General features: G+C 62.0%; 4 protein-coding genes across 4 annotated transcripts; all 4 read right to left on the bottom strand.

The window, feature by feature from the left end:
- Positions 1-1,319: 1,319 nt before the first annotated feature.
- Positions 1,320-6,017, bottom strand: LMJF_33_0950 (conserved hypothetical protein; the record flags this gene model as incomplete). Its single annotated transcript, XM_001685800.1, has 1 exon — positions 1,320-6,017. One exon carries the CDS (start codon positions 6,015-6,017, stop codon positions 1,320-1,322), a length of 4,698 nt encoding a protein of 1,565 aa, XP_001685852.1.
- A 1,194-nt stretch (positions 6,018-7,211) lies between these two features.
- Positions 7,212-10,718, bottom strand: LMJF_33_0940 (conserved hypothetical protein; the record flags this gene model as incomplete). The annotated part of the gene is made up of 1 exon (XM_001685799.1): positions 7,212-10,718. One exon carries the CDS (start codon positions 10,716-10,718, stop codon positions 7,212-7,214), a length of 3,507 nt encoding a protein of 1,168 aa, XP_001685851.1.
- Positions 10,719-12,351: 1,633 nt separating this feature from the next.
- On the bottom strand, positions 12,352-13,998 carry LMJF_33_0935 (conserved hypothetical protein; the record flags this gene model as incomplete). Its single annotated transcript, XM_001685798.1, has 1 exon — positions 12,352-13,998. The coding sequence occupies one exon, from the start codon at positions 13,996-13,998 to the stop codon at positions 12,352-12,354; it is 1,647 nt and encodes a 548-aa protein (XP_001685850.1).
- Positions 13,999-14,892: 894 nt separating this feature from the next.
- Positions 14,893-18,111, bottom strand: LMJF_33_0930 (conserved hypothetical protein; the record flags this gene model as incomplete). Its single annotated transcript, XM_001685797.1, has 1 exon — positions 14,893-18,111. The coding sequence occupies one exon, from the start codon at positions 18,109-18,111 to the stop codon at positions 14,893-14,895; it is 3,219 nt and encodes a 1,072-aa protein (XP_001685849.1).
- Between the last annotated feature and the right edge of the window lie 151 nt (positions 18,112-18,262).

The raw sequence follows: 18,262 nt of genomic DNA, 5'->3' as shown, positions 1-18,262 counted from the left end.
CAGAGGGAGGGGCGCGTCGAGATCTGAACACACATGCACATGAATATAAAAACACGTACTTACAAGCTGTACGGACCTGGAGAGTTCCATCGGAGATACACAAAGTTGCACGTGTCTGGAATCGACAGCAAAAATAGAATAGACATAGACGCAAAGTGACGTCAACTGCGTCGAGGGAGAGGAGACGAAAAGACCGGGGAGGTGAGTACATCGTGATGATTTATAGGACTAGAGATGTATGTATACATATACGAATATATATAGAGAGAGAGAGAACGAAAGATTCCTAGATACGCGACTTTCCCGTTGCCTTTTTTGAAATCGGAGGCAAAGGATTCCGACACACACACACACACACACATGCACATGCACTCGTTCCATACCGCGCAGTGCTGCCGGGCACTCGGGCTATGTCATCTTCTGCTTTCCACCACACCACACAGCACACACACGCCCTCCCCTCGCCGCTGCGACCTCGGTCTCACCGCCGAGTGCGTGTCGGTAGCGTCATGCTCGAGTGCTGTCGCCGTTAGTATTCCCAGGAGGGAGTTGACGGCTCCCCCACCGGTGCCGTGCACACATGCAATGTCGCTTTACCCAGAAACCCCTTGGCAGAGTTTTTTCAGCTCCCGCGCCGTCGCCGCATGGATGCTCACGACGAGACCCGCCCGCTCAAGAGACAGGTAAGGAAAACCGTATGCGAATCCCTGTTGCTCAACTACCACTCTGCTTCGCTTTTGGAGGGCAGCTGCGGACAGCAGTCCTGCTGTCTTGATCAGCACGTCACACGGCGCGGCGTTCCCGCGTGGGCTCGCTCACTCAAAGCGGGACTGCCGCCGCGACTCGCCATCGCCGTGATTATTACTGCCACAGATGTGGAGAACACGTGCAAGGTTGGCGGGGCTGTGCGTGCCGGTACGTGTCGCCTCCTCGTGTAAATGCACAACGGTCAGCAGCGACGATCGCCTCCTCGACTATGGCCGCCTTTTCCGGCGACGATCCCCACGGGAGAAGGCGGAACGAGAAGCGGTGCCTCAGTCGCGTACAAGTTGAGCTGCGCCAACATGCCCATCGCAAACGGTGCCGCAACCATGCAACACAGCTGCCGCGAGTAGTTCCGCAGGCTTCCATCGGCGCTGTGAGGCGCACCCGTGGAGGCCGTGCTAGGATGGCGGCGCGTCATGGACGCTTTCGCGCCGTTTGACAGAGACACCGTGCAAGCACCGCTGCGGCGCAGCGCAACGAAAACGGGGCAAGACTCGTGCGGTTCATCTGGTAAGTTTGCAGGTGTCGGCGGCATGCTCCAACGACCCGCGAAGCTACTCTGCAGCCTGGCTTTGTCCAGCGGATTCGCTGTGCTCGCTGGCTGCAGCAGATGGTGTCGCGGAGGTACTGGGCAGGATGGAAGGCAGCTCGGGTAGCGCTGCCAGTGGCTGTTGGAACGACGACAACGACGATGGGTGCCCCTGGCGGTGGAGGTTTTGGAGCTGACGTACATACGAGTGCTTTAGCACCCCATGAAGGGGTCGATCTTTCTCGCACAAATGCAGCATGTTTTGCCGGAGGCGTGCGTGGAAGCCTTGGCTGGCGGGGCGCCGTTGGTCGGGGCTCAGCTGAGGCGGGAGAAGACTGCGACCGTCCTCGGAGAACACCTCGGGCGCAGCCCTCGTGCCCGTTTCGACGTTCTTCGTGAAGCCGACGACTTTTGAGTGCCCGTGGCTCTGCCGCTTGTCCACTCCCGCGGCGCTCCTGACCCTGTCCACTGGGTGCGGGGCGTCGGGAGCAGGCGACGGACGGGCCACCAACGACGCCCTGACGGTGGCGCGTGATGGGGGGATGTCGGGACAGCCAAGGTAGACGGTTCCGCCCATTGTTCGTCGTAACGCTGCGGAGCTGCCCGGCGGCACGTTGCCACTGCATGCAAGCCCCTTGGTAGGCCCGGTTAGCATCGCAGGTCGTGCATGGTGCGTCGCGTACAGGTCGGCCAAGTAATCGTGGTAGCAGCCGCTCCTCTTGATTTTGTCGTGTCCGTCTTGCTGCCACGTGAAGTTGCCGGCCAGCGAGCACGGCAGCGGGACGGTCGGCTCGCCCATGAAGCGGAAGGTCGACGGCCGCGCCGTGTCCCACTCGTCCATTCCGAGTTCTCCAATAGGGACGCCTGCCAACGTGAAGACACGCACGAAGTGGTCCATGCCAGTGCAGATGATGAGCAGACGAGGCCTGTCCGTATCCCTGGGCGTCCCCGGCGAGGAACTGGGTGCGTCTCTGCCCCCGCCCTCTTCCGGTGCCGTACCAACATCTTCAGCGCCAGTCTTCGTCTTGGGCAGCGGCACGGCGGCACGGAAGACCGCGGTCTCCTCGTCTGCGTGGACAAGACGAACGCCGGAAAGCTTGAGCCCACTTGAAAACACGTGCACGCGCTCCAGTTCCTGCAGCGCCGGCAGCGCCCGCTCGGAAGCCGTCGCATCCTCTGCTGAGCTCGCCGTCGACGCTGCAACCGCGGGAAGTTGCTCCTTCCTTGGCGTTGGCGTCCGGCAGTACAAGGCCAGATTAGGCATCGCGAGAGCAGCCGTCTGCTCATGCAAGTCGGCCAGCATCTTCCACTTCAAACGGCATACGTGAACCTTGCCCTCACCGTCGCCGAACACGAGCATTTGCCCGTCTGTCTCCTCCATGTCCATGCCCACCACCGCCTCGCCTCCACCCCACTCCGTGCCCTCCCCTTGCCTCCCATCCTCGACACCAGCCGCAGTTGTCAAACTCACGGCGCCCAGGCAAACGCGACGCAGCGTGTGCCAGAACGACACGGTGCCGTCCTCCTGTCCCACGAACAGCAACCGCGGGTGGACAGCCGGCAGCATCATGAGGCAGCTTACGCGCGAGACAACTGCACCTGTCGTCGCTGCCGCCCCGGCCACCGGGTCAGCACCAGCAGCCTGGGCCGCCCCAGCAGCCCTGGCTCTGTTCGCAAGGGACTCGAGGAAGAGCGTGGCGGCGCCAGGGCAGGTGCGCTGACTGTGCGTTCCGGCAAGCACGCCGCTGCCGTTCATCTGCTGGCCGGCAGTCGACACGGTGCCGTTTCTCCACAGTAATGTACTCGAACTTCCAACGCTGGCGAAATCGCATGCGGCGTTCACCGTTGACGTCGGAGAGAGAACGCTGCCGGTGGCCCACGTCGGGGATAGCAAAGACTCGTGCACCCACAGCGGTGCACCTTCCTGCCGATCGAAGAGCACGTTATACACGAGAACTGCTCCAGAGGCGGTCGCGCAGCCGACAAGCTGCATCCCTAGCTGCACTAGCGTTGCCACATCGCCAAATGCACCCGGCACCGTCCACGATGACGCCGGGGTGGTAGAGTACTCGCCGAGTTGAGGGCCACTGCACCGCTCTGCGGCACCAGAGCTTTCCACCGCCGCGTCCACATACACGCGCGAGCCAAGGGCGAAGATGTACGACACGGAGCGGTGCCGCAGAAACGAGCCGACGGCGGTGACGTCGCGACTCGGTGAGGTCAACGCCACCGCTGTCGCTGTCGCCACAGCTCGCTCCACAGAGGCCCTGGCGGTAGATCGACCATGGCCGGATATCGGCTTCACTCTCTTCCTCGTTGTGCCCCTCGAAGCCGCCGGCGAGGACGAACGCGACGGTAACGCAGTTGCAGCGGCAGCTGTCAAGACGCGCTCGACTTGGCCGTTCAGGATGTTCCATACAACCATGATGCCGTCGGCAAAGCCCGTGAGTAGGCGGCGCTGCAAGAGGTCCATGGAGACAGCCGTCGGTCGAAGCGGAACTGAAGCTGTTGCCATGTTCGAGAAGTTCGAGAGTGGAAACGAAAACTCGTTTGCCCCTGTCCGCGGCGTCCACGTCATGACGACACCGTCTGTGCCTACCGTCACCACCTGCCGAAAGGCACGCGAAGACAGCGTCGTGAGGATCGGCACGTGGTGACCTCGGTAGCGCTCCGGAAAGCCAGAGGAGACTTGCCACTTTACGCGCAGGGAAAACGGGAAGTGCCCAAAGCACAGCAGCCACTGCCGCGCCTCGTCCACGTGCACCTGCGAGATGGCGGAGTGGGTGGCCCCGACGGCGCTGCCGAAGCGATCGAGGGAGCCCGCCGTGGCCAAGGAGACTTCCTGCTGGAGGTGAAACCCTTTGCAGTCGTAGACGTGCAGCACCCCATCTCGGCTAATCGTCAGCACTCGATCACCGATGAAGGCGCCGCAGCAGCATGGGCTGTTGGCCGGGTCGAGCAGTGCGATGGGAGAGGGCTGAGTCCATTCCCACACGAGCGCACGCCGCTCTGGGCCGACAGTCAGCAACATCTTTAGCTGAGGGTGCAGGTCAAAGTCGGTTACGCTTGCGTGCTGCTCGGGGAGGTCAGCCGCGTAGAAGGTCCGAAGTGGCTCCCCAGTTACAAGGGACATGACGCGGACGTGTCCGTCGTCGCCGGAGCTGACTAGGGCGTGCAGAGGCAACAGAAGATCCAGTTTTGTGATGCGCCCGCGGTGCAGCTGGCGGAAGACGTGCCGCGCCACGAGCACTCGATTTGCGTTGAGGTGGTGATGCTGCGCAAGCTCAAAGAGAAAGACGTCGCCAGCGCTCGTGCCTAGCAGCAGCACATCTTCTTGGAAAGCAGATTCGTGAAACGCCGTCGCCGTCACAGGGTCGATCAAGGCAGTGAGAACGCATTCGTCCAGTTGCTGGTGAACATAGGGACCTCTGCCAGCCCCGGTTAGCGGGGTGTTGTTCTGGTGCAGCACCTCAGCTGCGTCGGCGGTTGTGAGCGAGTACATCGTCGTCAGAGTGGATGTAGGCAACGGAGATGACGCCTCTGTGCGTGACTGGGACGGCGGTGACGCGCTCGCACCCGCTGCCGCGGTGGCATCCCCAGTCTGTGGTGAGCAGTTGCGGTGCGGGTGCTCGGCGGCATCCGTCTCTTTGCTCGCGGGACGCACAGCGCGGCACACGTGCATGGCAGAGAAGAGCAGACGTCGCGTGCGCTCCTCATGCGACTCCATCGCGCCGGCGCGGCTAGTGAGGGGACGCGATGACGGCGGCGTCCTCGATTTATCTGGGGAGCCGATGCCCTGTGGGATAAGGCGCGCGCTGCCGTAGCGGCGAGCACTCGATGCGGCGAATTTCGATAGTGCCACTCCGCCGACGTGCACAGTGTCGATCGTCTCGTTCGCGTACGTCATGCTGACCGTGGACTGAGTGATGCCGCGGCCGTGGTAGACGCGGAGCACCTCGTACGTGGTTCCGTCCAGGATATAAACCCAGCGATCCATGGTGACGACATAGAGGACACGCTTGTTGCATCCCCAGTGCAGCCCCACAATCCACTTATCCACCTGCAGCAGTAGGCCTCGGTAGGCAAGGTCACTGCCGCTGCTCCAGGCCCGCACAGAGCCCTCACTGCAGCCCGTCACGAGAAGGCGGCGCACCGGCTCCACCGCAACGCAGGTGATGGAGCTGCTGTGCTGGTCGTCGAAGCGCATCCCACATGGCGGGCCGCCAAGGACGAAACGCTGATTCTCGAGGGCGAGGTCGGCCTTCTGTCGCGAGCGGGTCACCAGAAACGCGGTCAGTTCATTCCAGGAGACGGTGTCCTGCGTCTCGGAGATCGTCTTGCTGAGCAGCGCCTGGATCTCGGGCAGAGTGGCAGACGGCACTGCGGTCTGAATGGCATGGACAAACTCCTCCTGAGACAAGCTCCGCAAGGCTAGCCTCGATGAGGAATGCGGAGGAGCAGGAGCACGCGCGTGCATCTGTTGCTTACCCTCTGCGGGCGAATGCGCGCCAGTGGGGTCACCTGTGCGTTTCTGGTCGGGCGGGTGCGCTGAATGAGAGGTTCGGTGGAGGTCAGCCACGATGGCGGACAGCTCATTTGCCGAGCGGTGCGTCTTCAGTGGCGCTACAACACCGTCAGCGGTTCCGCTGCCCGGGCGCTCGCTTGATGCGGCTTTCAGCAGTTGGTCATCTGCCCCGAGCGGGGGCACTTGGAAGGCGCGCATGATGCACTTCAACTCCGGCAGACCGATTCGCTCCTCCAGGGGCAGGCGCGCCACGGCCCATGCAGAGCTGTGGCGCCTACTGCCATCCCTTGTGACGCTGTCAGAGCGCACGCTGCGCACCCCGCGCTCTTGCGCTGTGTCCGAAACAGTAGGAGCTGCGGAGGTTGCGGTAGGCAGAGGTGGCTGTTTGACGGCCAAGATCCACTGATGCAGGTTTTCTACGCGTGTCGCGGCGTAGCGGGCGGTGTTTCTGGACATAGCGGTTGTGATCACTGTCGTCGTTGTCGCTGTAACAGCGGTCGGTGACGGTGAGGGGTGCTTATCTGTCGCGGCCGACGAAGAGATCCTGGACGGGTTCGAGGGCAGGGCGTCGCTAGCGATCCAGTCACCCAGCGATGCAGCTTGTGAGCGACTAGCGCTCGCACCATTGCGCACAGGCCCCAAGCGCCTTCTTTTGCGGCAGAGTGGTTTCATGCGGCTCGCTCCTCGGGGTTGACCAGACGCACCAGTCCTCATCTGCAACGGTACGATGTGGGAGGAGGGATGGGCCGCGGCAGCGCAGTGCGAGTATATGCGCTTGTGCGACTACTTATGCATGTGGGTGTGCTGGTGTGATGTGAGGTGGGGGTGGGGGAAGAAGTGGTGCGCCAGAGGAACATGGGGCGGAGAAGAGCGCGCAGGCACCACGCACCCACACGTCAGCAGGAAGCCGTTCTTTGCTCTGCGCAGCGACGCGCAAAGACAAAAAGGAAAATGATGCGGAGAGGAGAGGCGGGCAGTAGAAGCGAAATCAAACGACACCACTCGCAAGGCTGCCCCGCTGTGGTGCAGTGAAGCACAATACCGCGGCATCGCGCACCTTAGAGGGCTGTGCTATGCTACGGACTCGAAGAGGGTAGGGCGCAACGCTCCCCCACCTCCCTCCCCGAGTGCCTTGGCTCGATTATGCTTTTCTGTTGTATTCGTCTCCGAGGATTGGGAGGGGGCGGGGGAGCGAAGGCTTTCGGCATGGGCCTCACTACGCGTGTGCGCGCATGTGTGTGCCTCTCTCGCGCCTTCTTGTGCGTGCGATCGGAGCTCCCTAATACGTCTCTCTCGTGCGGCGGACAGATGTCTAAACAGCACCGTCATCGACACTTACGCGCGCGCACACACACACACACACACACACGAAAACGGAGTTGGAGAGCGCGCCTAATCAAAGTCGTCCGATGCCATGAGCACCTGCGTGATTGCTTTCAGTGCCATCATCATATCGCTTACAGACTTGTCGGTCGCCATGTGGTCGTCCCTCGTCAGCACTGTCAGCTGGCGCCACGCACAGGGAAGGGCTGTGAGCAACATGCATAGTTCGCGCAGATACCGCTTGTCAATCACTTTCAGCACCATGCCACTTACCTGGGACGGCAAGGACGACGTCGAGGCAGGCAGGGGCTGCGCTGTCAATGGAGAAAGAGCGCCGCTGCTATTCGGCGAAGACCCACCCGCCGTGGGCCGAGCCGCACCCTCACCGTGTCCGCTTCCTGCGTCTGCGTCTCCGTCGGTGGGCTCGTCCTCGGACGCGCAACCACGACTTCCCAGCGCAGACTGCAGCGGCGACGAGGCAACGCCTCCGCTTGCGGGGCTGTTATGAGCAGCGATGGCCGCTGTCAAGGGCAGCAGAATGCTGGCAGGCTGAAGCAAAGAGGTGTTTACCACAGTAGATACCGCGTAGGAGAACGGCGCGCTCGCGGCCATACCTTCATCAACGCCACCGCTGCCTCCTACACCGGTGCGAAGGTTGGTGGCGCTGGCGCCTGTCAGCAGCGACATCGCGACCGCATTGCCGCCGCCTCTGCCGGAGGCTTGACGGGGAAGATGTCCAGAAGACGACGCACGAGGGAGGCCTGACCGGAGCGGTCTGCCGAGGTTCGTGCCACCGCGCGTCAAAGGTGCTAGCGACGAGGATGAGCCTTGATGCAGCGGCGTCGAGGCGGCAGCTGGCGCCATCGCACTTCCGCTGTCAGCCGTGGTGCAGCTCAAGTCTCCGTCGCTCTGTACGCGTTCACCGTACAGCGGCAGCGGCGGTCGGCCAGACGGCGCTACGGACGCGCCGATACTGGGCGCAGCGCCACCACCGCCCACCGACCCACCAAGCTGGCCAGATAGGGTGCTGGCAAGTCCTCCGGTCCCAACAACAGCAGCGGCGCCGGTCATGGTTGATGCGCCTGATGCAGCAGCGTTCATCATGCGCGACACGATGGCTGGCGCAGTTCTTGAGCTCAGAAGCTCCAAGTAGGAGTAGATGCGAGTGAAAAAGATGTCCAGGCCATCGTTGACGCCACCGTTGCTACTGAGAGCCACGCAGACGCGCAAAAGGTGCTTCATCAGGGATGGGAACTCCATCAAAAAAGGGCGGCTGTACTGCCCGTTGCCGCTGAACGGCGAGTGCACGTTGTTCGTGCTGAACGCCCCGCCTGTAGTCGGGAATACTGGTGAGGTGTAAGCGCTCGCGTTGCCCGCGTCAGCCGCGGCCCCACCAGTCGCGCCGCCCGAGTGTCCGTTGCCGCCCGCTCCAGCGGCGCCGCTCGAAAAGCTAGGCAACATGCCAGCTGACATTGTCGTTGGCGTTGCGATGCCCCCTCCACCACCGCTGACGCTGGGTGTGACTGGGCTTGTGGCAGTCACCGCCGCCGTTGCTGAGGCCATTGCGTTTTTGTCAACATGCGAAGATGTTGTGATGACGCGCTGCACCTCGTCTAGCTGCACCTGCCACCGCGGACGCATTGTTTCGCCAAACACGATCAAGTGCAGCTCCGACAGAATTCGATACTCGTCCAGCAGGCGGCCAAGTCGGCGGCACCCGTCGCGGAACGATCCGCTTAGGAAATACCCGGAACAGTCACACCACAAAGACGCCACGACGGAGCAAATCACGCCGTACTCGTTGAAGTTGTGCAAGTGCTCGAAGAGGCGCGTCTCGAGACGGTGTTCGAAGCCGAAGGCAGCCGTGGCATAATCTAGAGCCTGCTGATGGCGTAGCCCGAAGCACTGCTGGATGGTGGTCAGGAGCGGCATATCAAGGGGGACGCACATGCTGCCTTTGCCGCGATAGAGGGCTGCGACGGTGACGCAGACGTGCTTGACATTCTCCCACTGGCGGCGAAGAGCGTCGACGTGCTGCTCACTCAGCCGCGTCACCGTCGCCGCGTCCATCGCTGCAAGCTTACCGGGGGAGCCTTTCCACCGGCTGGTCCAGAAGGACGCGGCGGTGACGCCTCCGTCCGCTGCGCCGCTGCTGCTACCACCACCGCTGCCAAGTCCTGCCACACCCCCAAAGCCCGCCGACAGCGTTCCACTCACTTTCTCTTCGCGCGCTGCACTCAGCGCCGCTGGCAGGTCGAAACGACTTAGCTTGTCGCCGAAGGCCCAGCGAAAGACGCCCGCGTCCGTCTCGTAGTACAGTTGCAGCAGCTGCAGACGCGTTGCCACAGGTATGGGGATATAATAGTTCGAGAGAAACGCGTACGGGGAGCCGAGCTGCTCCTCGCGGGACAGCTCGCGAAACACCTGATACTGCTCCGTCACTTCTTCGAACAGGTAGCGACTCTGCAGGGAGGAGGAGCCGACGCCGACCCCGCCAATCGCCTCGAACTCCTGTAGCTGCCGCTGAAACTTCATGTAGCTCTCGCTCAAGAAGAAGCAGTGCCGCCCTGCACTGTCCTTGCGATGCTTCTCGCGGCGCTGCGGCAAAGATGAGGAGGCCTTCGTATCACCAAAGTTGACATGGTGAAGGTGGTGGCTGCTGCTCGCCCCGCCTGCCCGCGCTCCACTACCGCCGCCGGCATCACTGGGGGCGGCCGCTGCAGTGGCAGCGACGGTTGCGTCATCGGTGAAACGCCTGAAATTACTGAGGTCGACAGAGAGCGGCGATGCATCGCTGTCCGCGTTATTCAGCGTCGACGGCAGCGCAAACGAGGTGTGCGTGGCCGTCCTTGACGACGTGGTGGCTGTGCGCGAGCGGGATGAGTGTGGCGCTGAATGACACGACTTTTTGCGTTCGGAACCGCCGGGCGACTTGTCCAGACACTGGTGGTGATGATGACGATGGCGATGATGGCGTGTGTGGGCGCCACTTGGGACAGGGCGGAAAGCCGCGGAGGACGCCGACACGGCGACTGTCGTGGATAATGAAGCAGATGCGTTGGTGTTGCTGTTATCCACCACGGTCGTGGTGCTTGGCGCTGCGGCGGTGGTCGGGACGTGTGCGCCGCTCGCGGAGCCGCTTATTGAGGTCTTGCGGGGCAGAGCTGCCGCCGCGGTGACCACGGCAATCTCCTGCGGATTCTCATCTTCGACCTCAAGGCGCCTGTCCTCGGCCTGCTGTTGTGCCTTGTGCATCGCGTACAGCGAATCCTGGCGTTGCTGAGGTGTCCGCTGTTGCTTTCGATCGTGACGGTGCGCCATGGGGTGGGCGGCGGATTGCGAAGACGACGCCGATCCCGCGTGCGATGCTTTGCCCACGTCCGATGACCTTGAAGAAGAAGGCGACGCAGAGGACGTGCTCCGATGCGGGGACGTCGCTGGCGTTTCGCTCCGCAGCGCCATGAGCTGCTCCACCGTCTCCTCAACTGAGTACCCCGCCAAGAAAAAGCGGAAGGCAACGAAGTCGATGCTCACCGGCCACGCCGAGCATGCGTGCATGGATACAGCGACAGGCATTTTCGTCCGCTTCAACCAGCCCTTCTTCACGGATCGTGTCGCGAAAGGGCGAAAAGGAAAGACAGCGAGGAGGCAAGATGAGGCGCAGACAAAATCTACGCGGGAGGGGGGAGGGCAAGGTGCAGCGATGAGATTATGTGGGCGAAGTGAGAGGCAGGGTGGAAACGAGAGGGAGAAGGGGTCGAATATGGCCTGCACACGTGCCTGATGGGCGGACGTCTCCCGACCCCCCCCCAGATCCTGCAAAGCCGACGCGACGCACGACGGAGCACGGGAAGAGGGACACAGCAACGACAAAGGGGAAACGCCAACAGCGCTCTGCAAGTTATCGGCCGCAGGCGTGCGGGCACACATCAGCACAAACGGCAGAGGTAGCCTTCAGAGAAGGCACGAGTGCACAAGTCCACGTGAACCATAGTCACAAGCACGCACACCCGAACACGCCCCCCCCTCCACAGTGCCCACGCGCGCAGCAGACGGGCGACGAGCAGACTAGAGCGCGAACACCCCAAGATGGGCATCGGCGGGAATAGAAGAAGCGAGAGGGGAAGCGCCTGCAGTACAAGGCCGTGAGGCCTCAGCGCTTCAGCTTGCTTACATGACGTATCCAGCGTCCCTGTTATGAGTTCCTTCTGTTGTTTCTTGCGAAACGCCGTGAACCATCGGCGAGAGTTTTAGCAACACGTTTCGAGAGGCGTGGTTACTGCTGTGCTCTGAGTTGTGCAACGCGATGTACAAACATACAGAGACACGCAAAGAGACGGCGGACAGTAGCTCCTCAGCGTGTGTCCGTTGCTCTGCCGCACAGCAACAACTCAACGCCAGCCCCATCCCGGCCCTGCCACAGGCCCCCGCCAGCGCGGTGCGAAGCATGCCACAGACACGCACGCGTCACACCAGATGCGCCGACACGGTCATGTGAGCACCGTCCCCGCCCTCCAGCTCTACCCGCTCACCCACCGCCTCGCGGGTCGCCTCACAGCCGCTCCCCCGCTATGCCGGCTGCCACCCCTCGTGCATCCCACCCCCTCCCCCCTCGGGGCGGCTCAGGCCTCCCCACACCAGTGGGCCGTGCGAGGGCCGGGCAGTGGGATGCGTTCGAGTCACGCGGACACCCTGCCCATCATGTGGAGAGTGCACACGCGCGTTCGCGACTGCAGATCACCCGGACGCCACGCCGCCCAGGACCTGACGGTCTGCCGTCAGCAGCGATGCACCGCCCGGCCAGCGCCAGAGGCGGCTCGGCATTTGGCAGGGGATAGGGATGGGGATTGGGGTGGGGTGGGGGGGATACTGCCTGGCTTCCTCTCACCGAGAGAGAGAGAGAGAGATACGGGGGAGAAGGTGCGCTGGGCCCTGAGACGCCACGCACTGGGGTGCGCACACACCCCGTCGTCGGTGAAATCGCAGAGACAGAAGCAAAAACGTTACGTGTGCTATGAACAGTTCCTGAGAGCAAAACTTTAAGATCAGCACAGGAGACAGCAACATGAGAATAGCGACTGTAGCGGTGGCGTGTAAGGCTGAAGCAGCGTCGAGACGCACGGAGAGAGCACTGCCGCGGCTGTTGGTCTTCTGATCCGCGCGAAGGCGTTTTCTGCGCTTGTAGCGGTTGCACAAACTCCGCACCTCATCAGAATCCGAGCTGGCTCATGGTGTCCATGAATTTCTTCTTTGCTGCGGCCGGCTTCTTCGTCACGGTTGCAGCCTTGGCAGGTGGATGGGCAGCCTTCTTTGCAACATCTGTTGTGCGCGACGTGGATGCGATCGCCTTCGCAGGCGCTGAGGGCACCGGTGGAGCAGGGGCCGCTGAAGACGGCAGCGAGTCGGTTGGTGATGGCGACAGGCCCGAGACTGAGGCCGTTGTTGTGGGTGCCGTACCCCCGCTGTTTGTGGCTTTGTGAATCATCTGCAGGTGTTTCGCTTGCTCCGCGTCCAATCGCTGATGGGCGAGCCGCCCATGTGCATCGTCGATGAACTGGGATGGCAAAGATGGCCGTATTTGCACGGTCGATGAAGCCACCACTGCATGCTTCGTGACTGCCGCACTGGGGCTGCAAGCGACAGGGGCGGTCGCCGGCAAGTTCATTGAGCTTGGTGGAGGTGTCCCCTTGGCACAGGCTCGCAGCACGCTTTTCTTCAGTGGACCACTTGGCACCAAACCCCGCAAACTCTTGTGGGCTGTGCTAGCAGTTGTCGACACTTTCACTGCTGACGCCTTGGTCGCCTTTCTAGCGCCCGCAACGCCAGGCAATGGCGTTGTACTGCGTTTCAGCGAGAGAGCGATCCCTTGGGTGACTTGGGATGCGAAGGTGCTCTGCTGATGCACCGCTGCACTGGTGCCACAGCCGGCGCGCACGGTCTCGTTCACCCCTGTCCTAGCCTCTCCCGTACTGCCGCGACGGCGTCGTTTGCTGCGCCTGCGGCAGCGACGGTTTCGCCGGGGCACTCGGGCCTCGGTCAATACAGCCGCCGAAGTTTGCTCAACCCATGCAGCGCACGCCTCCCGTGCGGCGTGCTGTGTAGACAGTGAAGCGCTCTCAACGGTGCTTCTGACTGCGATGTCGTTCTCCTGCTGCCCACCCGTGGTGATCCGAGGAAGCGTCGCGTTTCTCTTCGCCGCGCGTTGGGCGGCGTCGAGACAGCGAAGGCAGCACAGCATGAATCGTCTGCGTGTGATGGAGAGACGTGAGGGGCGAAGCTGACGCCGCACGCGGCACTCCTTGATTGTGGCGAGTGTGGTTCGGCTTGCTTTGAGCTTGGACGGCTTGGGTGCGCTGCCGCTGCTGAGCCACACACCGCAGCGAGGGCACCAGCATCGGCGCACCAATCGTAGTAGCCACACCCGCATGTACCGGGGGCTATGAACTCCTGCGCGCTGAGTAGCAAGATTGCCTTTGCGAAGGACCGGATGCACGCATGGGCCGAGTGGCTTAGCGAGGCCGCGCCGGACTGTGTGGGAGCCGTAGTGAGCGGATAGGTCACGGTGCACATCCGCCATGAAGGAAAGCGGCGCGGAGGCGGCAGAAGATAATGAAGACACCAAAGGCGAGCCGTTAGCATGCGTTCCCGCGCCGACTTCAGCAGCAGCGGTAGCGGTACGACTGAATGCTGCAGAGCTCACTTCTAGCGCGACCTGGGACAGCCGGCCGCACAGCTGTGCTCCAAGCTCCTGGGAGCGGCGTGCAATAGAGCGTGTGCCCCTGTTCTTTCCGGTGCCTCGTCGCGAGTACAACAGGCTCTCGAAAAATGAAGCAGAGAAAGGCGAAGAGGACGGCATCTTGCATGCCCCCGTGCGCTCGCCACTACAACAGCAAAAGAAAATGAGAGTGGAGGCAACACAGGAGCTAACCACCAGGGGCGCGGTTGGTTGATCTGCGCGGATCGCACACTGACCCACGCGCTCGTGGGAGGGGGGGGGGGCTCAGTTCTGGAAGTGCTTTGTTTTATGCGTGCAGGTGCATGGGGTGGTGGTTTGTGGGGCGGGTAGAGAAGTACAGAGGGAGAGAGGGCCGGTGACCGGGAGGGCGGAACATCTTCCTCACGTTGGTGGCAGCTGCCCGCGCTGGTGTGCCTTTCCACGCGTCCACGGCAAGCCCCGAATGCGCCGCCCTCACGCTGGCAAGGTGAAGAGTGAGCAAGGGCTCGGGAGGGTCATTGGATGCGCCTTTTATGCGTGCAGGCGCTGACATGGCGACTCCATTACAAACACTCACACTGGTGTGCGAGCCACTCGTAGCTCGTCGACGCTGCAGTTTCGCGTCCGTGCGAGTGAGGGGGTGGTGGTGGTGGGCACATGTCATCATCCGGAATGTACCTTCGCGTGTAAGTGAGGCGAGCGCACGTGAGCAGGATACACAACACACCGAAAAGAAGGAGAACACACGTACACAGAGCGGGCGCGCACAAAAGAAAAGCACAACGAGAAGTTGAGACGAGCCAGCACAAACACGGCGGTACTTTACATCGAGGGGTCCACAGAGAGAGAGAGAGAGAGGGAGAACGTGGGAAGAAGGGAGGGGATGCGCGCTGGGCCCTGAGATGCCACGCACTGAGGTGCGCCCACACCCCCTCCTCGGGGAGGGAGGAGTTGTTGAATAACAAGAAATGAAAGACAGAGAAGGCAGCCGCTTGTTCGAATGGCCCAGAGAGAGAGAGGGCATAGGAGTGGCGATCACCTGCACTGATGAACGCTGTTGCAGGACACGGAAGCAGCGAGCGGTGTCGCGCAATCCTCGTTCGTCGGCCTGTTAGCAGCGCGTCTCAGCTCGAGCCGTACATCCGCCATCTGAAAGACGGAACCTTTCAGCGTTTCCAGCAAGCGTTGATGGCTGAGGTAGAGGAGCTCCTGTGGGTCTATGTACCAGCTGAGAAAACGACGAATTGCGGCTTGCTCGCGCTCAGCATACGACTCGGCAGCCCTTGAGGGCGAAGAAGGCTCCGTGCACGGCATCATCACCTTGCTCGACCAACCTCGGCGCTTGTTAAACTCCGACTCCAAGCGCAGCTCCTCTCCGGCGCTCAGTCGGGCGCTGCGCGGCCTCTTCTCCGCAGCGCTATCGGTGGCGGCGCCGTTTGAGTCGATCTCCCTGCGCCGCACGTGCGACGCAAACACGCTGTCCCACTCCTCGGTCTGTCTCCACTGAGCAAAGGAGCGACGCCGCGCCGCCCACTGGGCTGCGATGAACGAACGCTTGTAGCTACCCGAGGTGAGCATGTGCTCCTGCAGAATGCTGTTCGCCACCGCGTCAAGCCTCTCCATCGCCGTTGGCAACGGCCGGTATTGCTGCAGCTTCAGTCGCGCATCTACCTCCAGCTGGCGCCACAGGCGCACCATCCGCCGTACCGCTCGCTCCATCACGGCGAGGCAGCGACGAAAGAAGCGTTGCAGCACGTGGACGGCACCCACGGCGACGAGCATGCGACGCCGCTGCTCGTATTGAATACAGTACACCACAAGGGTTCCGTAGATCGCGTGCATCGCCTCGTCGAGTATGTCCGGCATCACTACTTGGACAAGCCGCTCCTGCACTATGGCAATCCGTGTGGTATCTCGATCCCGCTCAGCTGCGTCCAGCGAGACCGGCGTCGCAGCGCTAGAGGGTGAGACGTCGGAGACCCTGTTACCGAAGGCCGCTTCCAGCGAGGTGCTAGGATGCACGAAATTTACGCGGGCAGTAGATGCGGAGGGGCTCACAGTCGCCAAAGACGACTGCGCTCCACTCCCGGGACGCCTGCGGACTTCCGTCGTCTCGTGTGAGCTGCTCAAGAGGCGCTCCAGCGAAGATCCCGCTACCATGAGGAGGCTGTGCCGCGCATCGTGCAAAAAGACGTCCAGCGGTGTCACCAGTGTCACGCAGCCCGGTAGCGCAACGAGTAGGCACATTGTGATGGTGGTCTCGGGGAGAAGCTGGTATGGATTCGGCCGTAGATGTACTAGCTGCGGTGGCAAGAGGGAGAAGCACTGGACCACAACTGCGTCCACGCTGCCACCACTCGCGCTGAGGGGTCGTTGCTCATCTCCGACGATGCTGCACTCGGCTGATACCGGGATGTACTCTCTCACAAGCAGTAACCACGGTGACGGCGAGCCGCGCGTGTGCTTGGTGACGCTGTTTCCGCTCCCCGCGTCGTCTGCGCGAGACGCCGCCAACGCAGATGCATCCGCCGCAGGTGCCTGTAGAACTCGGACCTCCTCACGGAACGCATGACCTCCGAAAAGGTAGCGGTTCGTCGCCGGGTCGAAGAGCAGATTGTCGAAAAACAATGGTGGCTGCGAGGTGGCAGTCGCTAAAACCTTGTTCCAGTCGGCATGGTTGGAGAAGGAGTTGCGGTGCGTCAACGTGGTCGGGCTTCTCGCGGGCGACGGGTCCGGCAAGAACACGGCGGTGTTCAGCGACTGTGAGCGCGAGGCGGCAGCAAAAGAAGTTTCCTTGGTAGCAGTAAGTTTTGCGGAGGACGTCCGCGGCTGCCAACGGGGCCGAAACCCCTTCGCAGTCGCTATCGATGCTCGCCTCGTGCTGGGGTTGAGGAGGGTGTCCCCCGCCGAGCGCTGCGCAGCACGTCGCGCAAGCGCGTCGGCTGGGGGGCCGAACCACTTCTCTGGGAAGCTATACGAGTAGGACGGGCTGCTGGCAGCGGCGCCCGCGGCACGAATTGCTTGGTCGACGAGAGTCCCGCTAAAGCTCGCGCGAGGCCGACGGCGCAGCTCCAACGGGGGTGGTGAGCAGCGACTGTGCCGAGGTCGGTCCCCTGGTGCCGACGACGACAACGTCAGCGTGGAGGGTACCTGCGCCGTAATCTTAGAGCCCCTTTGGGGCTGCGACGGCGGTGAATCGGTGCTGCGCGTTGCCGCGTCATGTGTTGATGAGGGCGCCGACATTCCCGACACCCAATCAGCACCGCTCCCTGACGACGCACTCGAGCTTAGTGCGGACCGATCTGCATCGCCAGCAAAGAAAGACGTGACCGGAACGCTCACGCTGGTGGTGCTGACGCTGTGCTCGTCTGCACGGCCCCCATTCGTCATGATGTACTCACTCGCTACGGGATCCTCCATTGCATCCTCCAACGCGGCCGCCTCGATCTCCGCTGCCGTGTGGCGCAAGAGTAAGGCAATGCTGCGCAGAGTGGCCTCGCTGAAGAGACGCTGCTTACTTGTGAGCGCGAGCGCGGTGGCGGTGGTAGAAGAGGGCATCTGTGCTCCAAGACGTGACGACAGACGCCGCCGTGAAGTCAGCGACCCAGCCTCCAAAGGCGATCGCACAGAATCATCGCTGCAAAGCGCTGCCTTCTTCAAGAGCGGAGCGGAGTCCTGAGCGTTCATCAGGCGGAAAGTTGCACCTCTTCCAATGAATGGCCAACAGGCTTTTCTAAACGATGGAGTCTGGCCTTCTCGCCCTCTTTCGTTATTGTTGCAGACGACACTGCCGTGCGAACAGCGCGTTGGATACGTGTGTGTGTGTGTGTGTGTGTGTTCTGTGTAGGATGGGGGCATTTGTGGCATGAGAGAGGGGGCAAGAGGAGAGTGCAGGGAGAAGGCGAAGGCATCAAGCAGGAGGAGAGCACAGTGCCGCACTGCATTTTTGACATTTCGCCGCAGGGACGGGTTGTTTGCGCACACTATAAGACGAAAAAAAAAGATTCGCGTTTGAGTGTCGCCGCCGAATCCACGCAGAGGCACACACACACATATGTGCAAATCTGATTCGTAGCGCGCCCCCGAGAGTGTGAGCCGGCTTGGCGGCAACATACCAACCCGACGCGTCTGCTCGTCCCCTCCGCCATCACCTTCTCTTCTCTGTCTCCGAGAAAAGGAAGGAAGAGAGACGGAGGCACCGGGGCGTAGGGCTGACGGCAGCACCGCAACGCAAGTGCGCCTACGAGTGCACATGGATGTTCATTTTGTGTTTGAGTTCATCAAAAATCACAAAAAACAAAGGCGGAAAAAGAAAGAGTTAAAACGAAAGGGCGCATACAGAGAAAGCCGTTCACGCCACTGTTGGATGGGAGGTGCGCCGAAACACACTCTCTCTCTCACTCAC

This window comes from Leishmania major, chromosome 33, assembly GCF_000002725.2.
Source record: "Leishmania major strain Friedlin complete genome, chromosome 33".
NCBI classification, from domain to species: Eukaryota; Euglenozoa; class Kinetoplastea; order Trypanosomatida; family Trypanosomatidae; genus Leishmania; species Leishmania major.
The sequence above is the reverse complement of the archived record's forward strand: the minus strand, read 5'-3'. Positions and strand labels throughout refer to the sequence as shown.